The sequence below is a fragment of the Lycium barbarum genome, chromosome 4, assembly GCF_019175385.1.
Source record: "Lycium barbarum isolate Lr01 chromosome 4, ASM1917538v2, whole genome shotgun sequence".
NCBI classification, from domain to species: domain Eukaryota; kingdom Viridiplantae; phylum Streptophyta; class Magnoliopsida; order Solanales; family Solanaceae; genus Lycium; species Lycium barbarum.
In genome coordinates this window covers 132,638,651-132,655,711 of record NC_083340.1, presented here as the reverse complement: position 1 = coordinate 132,655,711, position 17,061 = coordinate 132,638,651, and the positions used below count along the sequence as shown (strand labels likewise).

Genomic DNA, 17,061 nt, shown 5'->3' with positions numbered 1-17,061 from the left:
AGTGTCACCTTAGTAAAAAACACGCATATTAAGAAATTAATAATGCAATGTGAAGTTTCCTAAATTGCCCCTATATAATAAGACAAATTACTTTTTTTTTCTCTTGATTAGAGCATGCACAAGTAGTAATCCTTTTGATATTAGGAATTTAACAATACCAAGTTACTATGTGATTTTTCCAATTATCATTTAGATGTTACTTTAACTTGTCATTTTTTTGTCTAGGGATAGAGTTGGGAAAAACAAGCCAACTTATGTTTTGATTTCCTTACGCGACACTTATTACGGAACAATTTTTTTTGACTAAAGTGACACTTATTATGAGACAGAGGGAGTAACTCATCATCGAGTTACAATTTTTCAATATTATGGAATTCTTGTTCACATTAATATTTTTCATATTTAAAAATAAAGTAAAAACACTCAACGTAATATTTAAAGCTTTAAGAATAAAACAATATAATCATTCAATCGCTTCTTGTGTTGTTGGGTTTTTGGTGAATCCGAAGATGTAGATGGAGTGATAGTGGCTTTGTTGAAGGAATTTAGGGGAGTTTTGAGATATTTAGGATATTATGTACTCCCTCGGTTTTATATTAGTTGTCTTGTTTCGCTTTTTAGAGTTAAGTTGAGTAATATTTAGAATTAAATTGGATTAGATCATTTTAATATTTTAAAATTATAATATAGATACTCATAAACTACACAAAAAGTACAACTGTTTATAATTCTTCTCATATTATATGGTGAAAAAATATATTTTAAAATGTTGATCAAAATTTATATAGTTTAACTTTTAAAATAGAAAAGTATACAAGTAATATGGGACGAAGGGAGTATTTATTGTGTGTCCAAGTCCCGGAAAGAGTGTACTCTCTCCGGTTAAAAAAGAGTGTCTATTTTGCACACCCCATAAGAAATACTAACTCCTAAAATAAGTAATTTGACTAAAATGTCCCTAATTAAGTAGGTATTGAGATTTAATCACTTAACACATAATAAAAGCAAATTTGAAAAAATATGATTAATTCTTTTTTGATTTAATAAGTGAACACTCTTTTTGAACTAAAAAATAAAAGCTAAATAAATACTCTTTTTTAACTAGAGGAGTATGACTTAAGATCAAATTTTGCGGAATCAATTTGCTGATTCTATGGTTGTGTAGCAATAATGCAATTTCCTCTACTAGTGTAAAGAAGCCAATTATCAAGAACGTATTTGGACGGACAGGTTGGCATAATAAGAACAGACGATTTACCCGACAGTTCTTTTCTTTTTTAATTTAAAATTGCTCGCACGTATCACGTTTTGTAGGAATAGATTATTTTTTTAGGGTACATTGAAAAATTGACTTAGGGCCCCATCTGGCGATGAAATTGTTTGTGTTTGAAACAACAGTTTTTATTTTCAAAGTGAAAATTTTGAATTGTGTTTGGCCATGAATAAACATTGGAGTTGTTTTTAAATTTATGTGAGTGATTTTCAATGAAAAAAATGAAAACAACTTTTTGGTATTTTTCAAATTCCGAAATTCAACTTTAAGTACATGATTTCCGAAATTCAATTCCTTGGAAAAAGTCGAAAATATTCATGGCTAAACGGCCACTAAATGAAAAGCTTAGAATCTTTCATAACCAACATGGCTTATACCAAGATCAATAACTACGATTAGGGGAATGTGATTTCTCTCTCTTCTCTCTCCTCCTTTCTACAACGACTAATTTCCAACGGCTATTAACTCAGCGAGTGCACCACATGCTCCAGCATGCTGGAGCCGCCGGTAGGCGTTGATCCGGCCCGTCCGATGGGGGTTTCTCCTCCACTGGTTGCTACGACAGCTCCACCGGGAGGAATTCCTACTAAATTGACTTATGCTAACTCTATCACTCCCCGTAGCACTTCAACCCTAAACCCAATTTCTATAGCAAAAGACTCAATTGACCCAAAACACACCACCCACAATGGTGTGCCTGCGGTTATTTTCAATCTTAAGGATTATTATGGAATGATGGTTGAAGAATGTAGACACACCATTGTTGGGAGGTTCATCAAGGCAAGACCACAAATTGACCGAATTCGATCACACTTCAAACAGATGATAAAGCTCAAAGGATCTGCTCAAATAGGTGTTTTTAACAACAACAACAACAACGTTTTCATTGATCTCAAAAATGAAGATGACCTCAAAACAGTCTGGTTTAGAAGAGTTATGGAAATCGATGGACAACAAATATGGTTGCAAAAATGGTCGCCGAATTTCAAACCGGAGGAGGATCTTCCGGTTGCTCTAGCATGGGTCCTGCTCCCACAACATCCTTTTCATCTCCATACATGGCACTATATCAAACATTTGATGAAATCAGTAGGTACCCCTTTTGCTCTTGACTCTGCTACTTCTAGTCGCACTAGACCTAGTATGGCAAAAATTAGAGTTGAGGTCAATCTAATGAAAACCCTTCCAGAGCAAGTTTGGATTGGATTGGAAGACTCTGATACTCCTCTTAGAGGTTTTTATCAAAAACTAGAATATGAGGGCGTTCCTAAATATTGTAGACACTGTTGAAAAATAGGCCACTAAATGATGGAATGTAGGACCCTTGATAGAAAAAATAACCCTCTAGATGTTATAACTCGTGTACAAGAAACCATGGAAACACATGGAGCTCCTAACATTGAATAACAAAGGGATGAAGAGGAGGAAAAGAAGCAAAACAACATAGTAGAGGAGAAAGAAACAATACCTGGTGACATGTATAATAAGAATGAGGAAAAACAACCTGAAATTGTTCAACAAGGGGAAAAGAATATTGTTGTACCATATAAGGACAATGAGCAGACCATTAGCAAGAGATTCGAGAAAAAGGTAAAAAAGAAGAGAACCAAGAAAATGCCAAAGAAAAAAAGCAAAGTGATTTTCAAAACTGTAGCACCAAAGAAATCATAAAGAGAAAGGAAAGACTCAAAAGGTTACCTGATCAGCAACAAAAAGGGTACTATGAGAAACAAGAAGAAAACCCACCGGACAAAGGGATTGGAAAACAAGATGGTCAAGAAGAAAGTGAACAAACAAATGGAAAGAATGATAATAAGGGAAAACTTCAAGAGAGCCAAGCTGAAATCACTCATGTAAGTGATACAGAGGAGGATGCCTTCAGCAAGGAAAACAAGGAAACAATTTCGAATCATGTTGGTGGGAAATACAATCCCCTAAAAAGCTTGCATGTATCAGAAATGAGAAAGGTATAAAGCTATTTGTGGAGATCAATTGTGAAGAACAAAACAAATCAGGAAAAGGAGGGTAATCAACAAAAAAGTTTCGACCAATAGAATGAGGAAACATCCATGAAGAATAGAAAAAATAGCAATCAACACATGGTCCCAATTCAGAAGAAAAACAAATGTACTGAGCATAGTAAAAGGGATGGAAAGAAGAGTTGAAATGGGGGAAGAACCCTGTCAGTTGACTCCACTGTTTCCAGGACTGATAAGGAGGAAAACCAAGACACTGATCAGAGATGGAGGAAAGCAAAAATCACCACAGCAGCAAGAGGGAGAAGTAGAAGCAGAAAAAAGAATATCAAACATACTACTGCACAAGCTGGAAAGGCAAAAGTTCAGAGACAAAGTGCATCACAAGCAAGAAAGAAGCAAATTCAGAGACAAAGTGCCCCACCCTCCATAATCCATGATTAATGCAATCTTTTGGAATATTAGGGGGGTGAGGACCAAAAAGTCTATACAAAGGCTCAGAAGACTTGTCAACAATAATAAAGTGGTTTTTGTAGCAATATCAAAACCATTCATGAATTAGAACAAAATCAATGGTTACAAAAGATATCTTGGTTTTGATCACTGTCTTGCAAACACAAATGGACAAATATGGTGCTTTTGGAAGGAATGTGATCACACAGAAACCATGATGAACAATGATTAGCAAATCACTGTTAAGCTCAAGAACTATACCTCTGATAAGGGTAAGTTTGTTACTGCTATTTATGCAAAATGTAGAAGAACTTTGGGACAGTATCATAGATTTGAATAATTATATTGATGGCCCATGGTGTATGATGGGAGATTTCAATATGATTATGGATCCGGATGAAAAACTAGGAGGTGTACCTCACAGGGCTCGCAAAAGCATGGATTTCATTTCCTGTATGGAGACTAGTGGATTAACTGATATTGGTTTTAGCGGACCAAAATATACTTGGTGTAATAATTGGAGGCCAAGCAAAAGGATATGGATGAGGTTAGATAGAATTCTAATCAATGATGAATGGGCTCAAATGTTTCAAAACAATGTTGTTAGACATTTGTCCAGAACTGGCTCTGATCACATAACCCTTCTGCTCAAATATTTTAACAATCAAGACAACCATATCAAATATTTCAAATTCTTGAACTTCTGGATAGAGCAGGATGACTTCATGGAGGTGGTTCAAAATTCTTGGTGTGGTCAAATAAGGGGCAATTCAATGTGGATCCTGCAAAATAAATTGAAAAGACTCAGCAGGGACCTCAGTAACTGGTTCAGAAACAATATTGGTGATGTGAATGAAAAAGTTAATGAATGGGAAGCTAAGATTGAGATTTTGGAAGATCTTACTATTATGCACAATGATGAACATATAAGGGAGGAGCTCAACAAAAGGTATGCTGAATATATTAGATGGCTTAATATGCAAGACTGCATGTTAAAACAGAAAACTCAGCTCCAATGGTTCAAAGATGGGGAAAAGAACACCAAGTATTTCCATAGTGTTCTTAGGAATAGAAGGAGAAGGCTTCAAATCCACAGAATTCAAAACCACAAAGGAAAATGGGTTCAAAGAGAAAGCAACATTAACAGAACAACTGTTAAACACTTCAAAAAGCAGTTTAATCTCAACTATCAGGAGTCAAACAACAGGGTACTGGATTATATTTCTAGAATCATCAAGGATGAACAAAATGATGCCCTTACCAAAATCCCTGAAGAAGAGGAAATCAAGCATGCAGTTTTCAATATGAGTACAGACAGTGCAGTAGGCCCAGATGGATTCAATGGTAAGTTTTTTCTACACTGTTGGGATTTTATGAAAACTGATATTATTGCCTTTGTACATGATTTCTTTAGAGGTAAGAACATGCATGACTAGATATTTCACACATACTTGCTTGACCCTAATCCCCAAAGTTGACTCCCCTAGTACTTTCTTTGATTTAAGACCTATTAGTCTAAGTAATTATACCAACAAGATCATCTCTAAAATCTTAGCTAATAGACTTAATCCCATTCTAAGTACTCTGATATATGAGAATCAAAGTGGCTTTGTTGCTGGTAGACTAATTACTGATAATGTCATGTTGACTCAGGAAATTGTTCATGGCATTAATAATAAAAATAAAGGAGGAAATGTGATTTTAAAACTTGATATGGCTAAAGGCTATGATAGACTTTCATTGTCCTTTTTGTTTAAAGTGCTAGATAGGTTTGGCTTTGATGAAATTTGGATTGACCTGATTTTGAGGAATATTTCTAATGTTTGGTACTCTATCATTGTTAATGGATCAAGACAAGGTTTCTTCACATCCTCTTATGGTTTAAAACAGGGTGATCCTCTTTCCCCTTCCCTATTTATAATTGCTGCTGAAGTCCTGTCTAGATCTCTTAACAGTCTTCTAATGAATCATAATTTTATTCCTTTCTCTATGCATGCTAAGGGTCCTCAAATTACTCATCTTGCTTATGCTGATGACATAGTAATTTTCAACAGTGGTAACACCAGATCTATAAAACTTGTCATGAAATGCATTAAAAGATATGAAAAAGCTTCTGGGCAATTAGTCAATACTGATAAAAGTTTCTTCCTTACTAGTCCAAAAACTGGTGCATATAGGATTAACAGAATCAGGAATTGTACTGGTTTCATGGATAAGAACTTTCCTTTTGTTTATCTTGGTTGCCCAATCTATACTGGAAAAAAGAAACTCTCATATTTTGATGGTATGGTAACTAAGATCATCAAGAGACTTAATGGTTGGCAAGGAAATATGTTGTCTTGTGGAGGTAGATATATACTTATTAAAAGCGTCATTCAATCTCTTCCTATATATATGCTCTCTGCTATTAACTCTCTTATAGGTACAATTGAAATCATAGAGAACCACATTTGCAATTTTTTCTGGGGCAATTAGGATGGAAGAAATAAATACCATTGGAGTGCATGGAGTAAGCTATGCTACCCTAAAGAAGAGTCAGGAATTGGTATAAGAAGCATGCAGGATATTGTGGATACTCTCACTATGAAAAAATGGTGGCACTTTAGAACCAAGAAGTCTATTTGGGCTGATTTTCTGATTGCGAAATATTGTACTAGAACCAATGATATTGGCAAGAGGTAGATACCTGGTAACTCTCAAGCTTGAAAATACCTTCTGTTAGCTAGGGACAAGGGAGAAAAGTGCATTACATGGAAAATTAACAGAGGAAATAACAACTTCTGGTGGAAATGGATAGAAAATGGCCCTCTAGCAAACATTTGTCCTGAGCAGATGCAAGGAAGAGTCTCTAAACTCAAAGTGAAAGATTTTCTCACCAACAACACTTGGAACATACAGAAACTATACAACACTGTTCCTGGACAGATTTCCCTCCACATAAGATCTATTGAAATTGGAAGTGCTGAAAAAGATGACTATGCTGTATGGAATAATTCTGAAGATGGACAATACACCAACAAGAGTGCATGGAATTTGGTAAGACAGTATAGACAAAGGAATTTTATACTTAAGAAGGTATGGCACACTGCAGTTCCATTCAAATTTTCTTTCATATGCTGGAGACTATTTTTTGGCAAACTACCTTTCAATGAAATCAGGGCAAAATATGGGAACCAGGATGATATAGACTGCCTATGCTGCACTACCTCTCAAGTAGAGACTATTCAACATGTCTTTGTTGAAGGTGATGCTGCAAAGAATTTATGGAACAAGATTGGTTCGTCTCTAGGGATCATACATCAACTAGTACCAGTGAGTGTGGTTATGCAAAAATGGTGGAACACTAAACCAAGAAACAGGGTTCACAAAACATGCTTACAGATTGCTCCTGCAGTGATATGTTGGGAATATGGAAAGCTTGGACATCATGTAGATATGGTGAAAAAATTAAGTTCTATCAATATAACATGGTGACACAATGTATGTTGAACATCAGAACTGTGCTTAACAGTACTTTCCCCAAGGTGGTTTTTGAGGGTAGTTGGAGCAATATGTGTGAGCATATTGAAAGACTTAAGCCTATGATTAAGTGCACAACTGTTTATTGGAATAAACCTGGAGAAGGGATAGTTAAACTAAACATTGATGGAAGCTATATCAGTACCAACAATAAAGCAGGCATTGGAGGAGTTCTTAGAGATGAACATGGAGATTTCATTATGGCTTTTTCTAAAGTAGTGGAGTGCACCAATAATAACCAAGCTGAAGCTTTGGCTGCAGATTTTGGTAGCAAATGGTTAGGAATGGCTTCAACAACTTTCATATTGAGTTGGACTCTACTATAATTACCAATATGATCAAGCAAAAAGACACCAACAACTTAAAGTTGAAGCACATCATTGATGCCATCACAAACAGTGTTAGAGGTGCTAATGCCACAGTTTCTCATTGTCTAAGAGAAGCGAATCAAGTGGCTGATTTTATGGAAAAGAAAGCTACAACAGAGGACAATGACACCATATTTCTCCACTACAAAGATCTTCCCAGGAAAGCTAAGGGACTGATCCAGTTGGACAAGCATAATATGCCCACCTTTAGAAGGAGATTCGAAAAATGTAATTTCTTTGTTAGTTAATACTTATATAACTTTAAGGAAGGATCTTTGTATAGGCTAATTCCTTCCTAAAGATTGATGTTTCAATCTATTTTTGTAGACTAGAGGCAAGGTACCATGTCCCCCTCTAGTCATTGTAAGTTCATCATATCAATTTATCATGGTAGGGGTCTAGCCAAACCCCTCCCCTCCCCCCCCCCCCCCCCCCCCCCCCCCCCCCCCCCCCCCCCCCCCACACACACACACACCATTAGGCTCACAACCTAATGATGATGGCTTATGAAGAAAAAAAATATGGGTTATACCTGCTAGTAATCGAAATTTCAAATTTTTAAATGCATTCTCCCTGATTATCAAAGCTTTCGTGATTGTGGCCTTTCTTCATCAAAAATTTTGCATATTGATTCGTCTCCCTCTAAATATGTATGATAATAGTATCGTTGGCTTCCGACAAGTACTTACAATCTTCAATTATAACCTTAAGTGGGTGAGATTGTATGTCCTCCTCTTTGATCTGCTTAACAGCAACTAGGCGGTCTATTTTCACTTCCAATTTTGTATAACCCATTTGTTTTGCTAAAGTTTACCCTTGTTTGATATTACATGTAGTGAGGCTTGATGCTGGCTTTATCTTACCTAAGTATCCTAACATTTAACTTTTCTTGATAACCCCTAAAAATTGATCCATAAGCAGCTTCTCAAACTTGAGTTTTACACTGCCATCAATATTTAATTTAAATTTTCCCTGATAGCATGACAATGAAACTTTTGTTTGAGCAGTTACTACGTTAAAATATTAATGTTGAAATTAGGAGATCGATAAGTTCATTTTCATCAAGGAGTTTGTTTCTAATTCATATACTCCATGAGTTTATATATTCCTTAAAAGTGTGTCAGAGGATGTCATTTATATATATGGGTTAATGCATAAAGATCCCCCTAACTTATCCATATTTTAAATTTCATACTTGAATTTTGAGGTGTTTTTATTATAGTTGAATTATATCATTTCCTTTTTAAAACTCCTGTAGAATGTCAAATAACATGGATAGTGATTTCAGTCTCTTTTATTGTGGTGAAAAATTAAAAATTTGGTCAAAAAGGACAGCCATAGGACATTTCTCATTCATTTTTAATCAATTATTTATTTCTTAATTTAATTTATTTTCTTTATTCTTTCTTCTTTGCTTATTCGAATTTATTGATTTTTTTGTTCAAAAGTTTACTACATCTTTTGCTGCTAGAAGTAAACTCAGCTGGAATGAATAACCTTAAAATAACAATAACATCAAAAATAAATTAATCAAAAGATAATACTAAAACTCAGCTGCAAAGCACAACTAGATTTTATCAATAGCGGCAAACTCGGTTAAAAGATCTAATCCTGAAATAATAGCACCACGAAGAGATTAACATAAAAGAAACAAAATATTGAACACTCAAGTGTAGAACAAATTTTCTTTCTTGTTCTTTCTTAATGTCTTATACACAATTTATTGATTTCTTTCTTTTCTTCTTAAAAAGATAACTTTTTACTGGTAAATGGTAAAAATAAAACTAATTAGGTGGTTTCAAAGCTATTATGCAAGTTCAAATCATGCTTTTGGGAAAACAATCAATTTAAAGGTTAGAGTCTCACTTACCTTGAAGTTAGCAAGCTATCTAAACTCGTAAAGTCTAATACTTCTTCACTCGACTTCGAATAACTTCAATCTATGCAAAATATCGATTAAGGACGCCAATTACACTAATTGGGGTCATACCCATATTTTTAGGTCAGGCCTAACTCGAAGTCAACGGGAAAGTTAAAGTCAACCATCTAGTCAAACCTCAAAAAAAATTGTAAACCCTATAACATAAACTTATGAGTTAAAAGAAAAAAAAAAACCTAACGAGTTCAAATCTATACTTTGATTGTAATTTGGGGTCTAATTACTCGATCAATTTCTCATATTACCTCTTTAGGAAGTTGGGTCAAAAAATCATGATTAAAAACTCTCTCTCTAGAATGCGGTTTCTTCTCGGTGCAAACTAACCATGGCTAAGAAATCGAAAACCGGAGGGAGATGGCAAGGATCACAGATGACCACCCCGGCGTTTACCACAAACAGAAGGGGAATTCCACAAACAGAGGATGCAAAGAAAGTGAAGAGTATCAATGTATTGCAAGGTATTCAACTTTAAGGTAGAGTTTTGTCTTCAGGCATGTCAAAACTCTGCCTTAACGCCTAACTTTGGCCCGAACAGGCCTAACTTTATTACAAAATTCTGTCTTGCGAAATTGTCTTTTTTTTTGTTGAGCCGGGGTTTGAACCCCAAACCTCATGGTATTAGGCGAAATGGACAAAAATTAAAGACCATCAATTTGAGCGGCAAAAATTAAAGACTAGTGCATTTGAAGGGCACTCCGCACAAAAAATTGTATATTAATTTCCTAACAAGTCAAGCCACCCAAAAAATTAAGAGCATAATAAAATGAGACTAGCAGCCCCATCAACATTTCTTAAATTGAGAGAAATTGCTGTGAACCTCTATACAGAATCTCATTCAATATTATTGACTTTTTGTCTTCCTTTTTTTTTTTTTTTTTTTTTTTTCATTTTACTACGGCGATACACTACTAATACTTAACATCTTATACAAAACAGCCATGTCATAGGGATCTGTCATGGTTGACTTCATAATAGCCAAACGGGAAATTAAGAAAGAAAAAAAAAAAAGAGAAAATCTTTGTAATGTTCTGAATAATGCAAGTGATATTGATTTTTTTTTTTTTTGAATCAATTTCCCAGTAATCTCTGGGTATTTGCATTAATCTCCACAAGAAGAACCAATTCAGTACACGAGGTGGATTTAAACATCCCTGCCTCTAAGTTAAACTGCACAAAATAACCTACTATACAGGTTTCAATATATCTAGCCTATAGAAGCTAGTTATTTACTATACTTCCTGTTGATTTAATGATTAAGGATTCACAAAGTTGCACTTTAATTTGCATAAAAGAATATGCAACATTTGATATAGAGATACTCCCTCTATCCCATAATAAGTGTCACCTTGCAAAAAACATGCATATTAAAAAATCAATAATGGAATGTGAAGTTTACTATATTACCCCTATATAATAAAAATAAATTATTTTTTCCTCTTGATTAGAGCATGCACAAGTAGTAATCCTTTTGACATTGCGATTCCAACAATACTATGTGGCTTTTCCAATCATCACTTAGTTGTTACTTTAACTTATAAGTTTTTGTCTAAGAGCAGAGTTGAAAAAAACTAGTCAATCTATGTTTTAGTTTCCTAAAGTGACACTTATTATGAGACAAACCTTTTTGTCTAAGGTGAGACTTATTATGCAATAAAGGAAGTATACTTGAATCTAACTCAATCCAAAAGCTAGAGATAAGGATTGCACATGATTATAGAAAAAGACCAAAAAAACCCCTTAACCAACAATTGTGGGTCTCTCAACCAACTTCCTCATAAAGTACTTAACTAAAGATTGACTTTTGTGCAAGTATACTATTGGTTCCTGTTAATCTAGTTTCCTGATGCAAAGTATAAATTTATGTGTAAGAAATTTACTAAAATTTATGGTAATAAATAATAATATGAACTCATAACTTTAAATATAATTGATGCAATGTTAAAAAACTTAAAAGATTGAATCCATAAATGTTAAATTCTAGATTCGCCTCTCCTCACAATCGAGGACTTGACTATATATTATAGGCTTTTAAGTAGAAAGTCTCCATAAGGAGTTGAAATATAGAGAGGCAGTTGTCCTCATTCAAAGGAGGAGAATATGAAGGTCTACGCTATTGTGTTCATAGTGTGCGCTTCTGTTGCTTTCACAGCTTGTAACTTATTCTGCTGCCTATGCTCAGGCCGAGGTAGAATTAAGAAGCCAAAATTAGGACCCGATGACGTAGAAATAGGTACGAAGAAGACCGCCACGAGAGACGGGAATATGGTTGTTCTGGCTGGAGCTGGTGGTGCAGCTACTGCTGTGACTAGTGGCGATAAACGTGCTCGTGATAAGAGAAATACTAATACTGGTGGTTGTGGAGCTCCAGTTGGAGGTGGTTGCGGCGGTTGTGGAGGTTAATTAGGGTTAATTTGGATAATATTAGCCATGTTATGATCAGTTATCATGGCTGGTTTTTATGATGTCATGCACAATGGCTTTTTCCTCTTCTTGTTGTTCTCTTTCTGTTGCGTTTCTTCTTATCCTTTTGTTGTTTTCACTTTTTTTGGGTGTATGTTGTTTCGCATTTGGAAATGGACTTATGTAAATATATGTGTATTGTGTACATACGAAATTATGAATGCTTACATACATTTGTTCGATGCCGTTCAATCAGAAGATTTAATAAGATATTGCTTTTTCACCAATGGTATTACCGGTTGAGATCTTGCTTTTTGTCCATCTCTTCATGTTTATGGATGTCAAGTCCCACGTTAGTTAGGAAATGGGTTGTGGTCTCCATAGACGTCAATCATCCCCTTTTAAACTTTGGATGAGTTATGCCCAAATGTCATAACTTCACTGTTAGACCCATCAATCTCTGTTGTGTTTCTCAATATATTGGGCCTTGGTGTTATGTTGTCCACACTTCAATTCACAGGCATGTGGGGAAGTCAAGTCCACCTTGTATGAAAGGCTGGGTTGTAGTCTCTTATTATATGATCTTAGATAATATTCCTCACATGAGCTAGTTTTTGAAATTCAGTTGGGCACATGCATGCAAATGCAAAAGATATATCACTCAAACAAATGACGAATCGATCAAGTAAACCCGAAAAAGAAAAGGGGGAAACTTGGTTGTCATAATGAGATTGTAAAGCCTATTTCAACATTGAAAACAATGGTAAATTTCTGACTTTGATGCAAAAGTGCCTCAAATCACCTCCAAAGAAGAAGAAGAAGAGAAGAAGATGTTGAGGATGATGGGATCGTCCAAGTACTTTTTTTACTTTTAATTCTTACCTTAATCTTTTACTAATTTTGATATGGAACCCCAATCTATCTTAATTAAACAAACTTTTGGGATAAAAGAAAATAGAAAAGGAAATGGAGCCCCTTCCTCTTTAATTGAGAATCAGGAGGTCCTTTTGCATCTTTCTTCTTACGTCACTTTAATTTTGACATGAACCTACGATGTCCGGAAAAAGCTTAATTAGATATAATTAGTTAATGAATACTAAAAGATTATAGTAGAAGGTTGTCCTTCCCCCAAGTTGACATCCAAAGTAGTAAGTAAATTTTAAGAAAGTCAACGACGACTGATTAATATTCCCAAATTTCATGTGCAAAGAGTACATGTGTTTCACCCAGAAATTACGTAAATTGAGAAAACCAAAAGACCTCAATATTTAATACACAAAAGTCGTCTTGAAGTTCTACCAATTAAAGTTCTTGTTTGTGTTAGTGGTATTAAAATAGCTAGCAACTGAGAAGAGAGGAAAAGGCAAGTTGTTCCTTAAAAACGTACTACTATACAATCACATTTTCCCTTCTTATTTTTTCCATTATAAAATATTCTCATCATGTTCTTGTGAAAATTCAATTTTTTCTGAACTTAAATTTCGTTTGCTTTATACGTCACTCTTCTATTCTTGCAACTTTTCCAACATTTTTGTGGGAGGTAGAAATTAATATGGAGGAAATTGTTCTGATACTCTTTACGGTCTTACTATACCTATGTTTGTTATGTTTCTTATCTTTTTACTTTGCTGTGCATAAAATTCCAGCAAGAAGCAGAATAATAACGAGGGTCCTGCTGGTTACAATGCAAGCCAAAGAGGTGGAGTTATTTCTGATTTTGGCGGAGATGGGAATATCAATGAGACGGGTGATAGTGCTATTGCCATGGCTACTGATAACATGTACTAATATAAGTAATGGTGGTTTTGGTGGAGGGGGTGATCATAGTAGTAGTGGTTGGGGTGGCGGTGGTGGAGGAGGGGGTGGTAGTGGAGGAGTTTGATCAATAGGTCAAAATGTAAGTCAAAATGTAATCAAATCAACTATTCTTTAGTACATGTATCGATTTCAAGTTGTACTTTCGCTCATGTTTTTTAAAGCTTGTTATTTAATTGATAGAAATGTCAATGTCGAGCTAACTTGTGTTACGTGTTCTTTTTTTCTTTTTTTTTTTTGCTGCATCGAAGAACTTGCATAAATAGGAAATGATGGAAATATCTAATTCCGTAAATACAATACTTCAACCATTCCACCTTTTTAAATCTTAAACCTTTAAGAATATCTAATTCCTTAAATCGAATACTTGAGCTCAGACTAATTAACCAATTCTTACAAAATTAGACGAGACATATTGATTATGCTTCTAGATCTTCTAGACTCCAATATAAGAAGTTCTCATCTCCCCTAGATCATTTTTTTCCCTATTCACCAAATCATTAAGGACCCCTTTGGCTATAAAAAAATTTCATTTTATTTGGAAATAATTTGTCATTTTATTTGAAAATCAGTGTTTGACCATGATAATTCCAAATTACTTTTGAAGTTGTATTTCAAATTTGAAAAGTATATTCAAGTATGAACATTATTAATTTATTATTAATATTCCTCGTAAAACGTAAAATTACACACAACTCTATCTTCAACTCCAACTCCATATAATTCCAAGTAAAGCGAAAAATATTTGGAATCTACGGCCAAACGCCTAGTAAATCAATTGTAAGCTTCTTCAAGAATCTTATATAGCCATTTGAAGTTGCACCTCCCTTGTTCACATATTCCGATGATATAAAATATGATCCAGCTTCTGCTTCTTCTTCTTTTTGTTTTTTTTGGCTCATAACCATGAAAAGCTAATGAGAAGTTTTTTTCTGAGAACCAAGAAGAGACAAAATATATGTGACTGCACTCAACATCTGTCACGTGATTTTTTTTTTTTTTTAAAGCTAGCACATGATAGTGAAAACTAAAAACTGAGCTAAAACAATTCATCGCCACTTTGTAGGACCCAAATTAATAAGCAAGCACAATTTGAGAGATAAAAATAGGACTGACGAAAAATCTGGCATGAAGTACTTCAGAATTAATTTTAACAAACTAACAATAGCCAAATTTATCTACCAAGGAAATGTAAGAAAAATTCAGAGTATGTTGAATGATATAATCATATAGGTCTAAAACATATTACTACAAGCTTGTAACTTTATCAAATAAGAGCTAACTTGGTATCAAACTAAAAAATCATAAGCATCCAGATCGATATCTTCTGCAGAATAACCCAACAAATTATGATCAAATTGCTGGTCATCTTCACCTTCAGTACCCTCTATACATTCAACATCGTCATCGGGACCCAGCAAACCAAGTATATGGTCTCCGACTTCATCTCCCACTAGGTATTCAACATTATTCTCATCAATATTCTTTATTATATCATTCGACGTTGTTCCATTAATGTGTTCTTCTAGAACGGAACTGATAAATTCTTCAATGTCTCTCATATTCTCATCGTTAGCTACGTTGGCCTTGTTTCCTTTTTTCATATCACCGCGTTTTTCTTTCTTCTTGATCTTACAAATTACGAAACCCTTGTTCTTAATTTTCAAAGCATCCACATAACCATTGTATAGAGAGTACTCGGTCATCAACCACTCACCGTTAGCATTGCTCGACGATTTGTTAGCGGGGGTGTACTTCAAACTTTTGACGTACCCCATGACTCTCCCTTTATCGTCAAACACTTCTTTCCCTTTGCTTTGTGGCTTCCATGTTCCCTTTCCCACTGTTCTTGAAAATCTTTTCCACGCAAGCTTCTCTTTCTTCTGCGGCGTAATGAAGTAACGGGCGTTGTTGTTGTTGTCGTTGCCATTATCATAAGCTTCGAAAATCTGCCATGGGTCTTTGTCCCCGTAAAGATTAACTTGCTGCATGAGTTGATACTGCTCGGGAAGTGGCTCATTTCGTACAAACCCTAATAGATACTTCAACAGTTCCCTGTCCGTTGGGTGAAACCGATAGCCCATCGGACGGGAAGAACGTCCATTAGCGTGATGATCACATGAGTATGATACTGCCATTAATTTTAGTGCTGCGAATTTGATGGTTTTGAAAGAGAAATTAAAGAAACGATGGACGTAAAAATATACTACTAATATTGTTTAACCTTAAAACGGAGAACAATTAAATTTATGCGTGATGCCAAAGATATGTGGCTAAATTCAATTCAAGATTGGATGGCGAGATATATCAATAAATGAACAGAGAAACAGATCTAACCAACTGTTAAGTGCGTCTGGCCTCGGGTATAGAAACCGAGGTCGATTCCCTTTGTTACGAACTTACACGAGGTATAGTAAAAATGAATTAAAGAACAGATGGGAATGGATTTAATAGGATTCTTATAATTGTTAATGTAAACTATTTCTCTCCTTGCTATTGCCAACCCCTTTCATGAATGATAACCTCCTCTTTATATAGTAGAGGAGTTTCAACCCTAGTATAATTCTAAATAAAGCAAGTAAATCAGGTGACAGCTGCATTGCCGAGATCGACGCCGAAATATCCGGTTGAGGACGGATATTTCGGTCTCCCGCTGATGGCAGTCAATTGCCCTTCCTTCATCGCCTCATCCCGGCCTGAACTCAAAGCCTCGTTCCCGGTGAGACGGTCGTACCGTGACCGAGCATGACCATAATAACGGGAAACCGAGCGTGCCTGTATCCTCGTTTTACCCTATACAGATAGTCTCCCCATTTCCCGAGGTACAATTACTGACGGCGGGGAATGGACCCAAATGAGCTGAGCAGCCGCCTCCAATTACCTAGGACGAGACCTTTAAGTCAAATCTCACTCTGCCCAATGCTAGGTCATTATTACCCAGCCGCCAAATCTTTTTGGGGAATCCTCCTTGTATCAGAATCCTTGATACTCTACAAGATCTCTTAAATCTCTTTCTATATAAAGCCCATGTCTTCTTTCTTTTCCATGCATCTGTACTTCTTCAAATCTCACTTTTTTTCACCTCAAAACCTACTGATATTCCTGCATTGGGCCCATAATACTCTTCGGATCTTCAATCTTCTTGTTCCAAGGTGTGAATACTTTTAGTTAAGGAGGACCTTCCACGATCATGGCCTACGTACCGTTATTGACTCAGGGTGAAGATCAGCATTCGTTCATGCCATCAGCTAGAGCCGCTGGCTCTGATAGGGAGTTAGAATCTATTGCTGCTGGTATTGTTCCGTCGGGTTTTATTTA

General features: G+C 35.4%; 2 protein-coding genes across 2 annotated transcripts; one reads left to right on the top strand and one right to left on the bottom strand.

Annotated features, from left to right (window-relative positions):
- Positions 1-11,605: 11,605 nt before the first annotated feature.
- On the top strand, positions 11,606-12,087 carry LOC132638613 (uncharacterized). Its single transcript, XM_060355432.1, has one exon. It carries the CDS (start codon positions 11,626-11,628, stop codon positions 11,926-11,928), a length of 303 nt encoding a protein of 100 aa, XP_060211415.1. The 5' UTR covers positions 11,606-11,625; the 3' UTR covers positions 11,929-12,087.
- Positions 12,088-14,900: 2,813 nt separating this feature from the next.
- On the bottom strand, positions 14,901-16,674 carry LOC132638612 (NAC domain-containing protein 83-like). Its single transcript, XM_060355430.1, has one exon. It carries the CDS (start codon positions 15,879-15,881, stop codon positions 15,033-15,035), a length of 849 nt encoding a protein of 282 aa, XP_060211413.1. The 5' UTR covers positions 15,882-16,674; the 3' UTR covers positions 14,901-15,032.
- Between the last annotated feature and the right edge of the window lie 387 nt (positions 16,675-17,061).

Bases quoted from the DNA above. Each gene is read 5' to 3' on its own strand.
- LOC132638613 (XM_060355432.1), top strand. From the start codon at position 11,626: ATGAAGGTCTACGCTATTGTGTTCATAGTGTGCGCTTCTGTTGCTTTC.
- LOC132638612 (XM_060355430.1), bottom strand. From the start codon at position 15,881: ATGGCAGTATCATACTCATGTGATCATCACGCTAATGGACGTTCTTCC.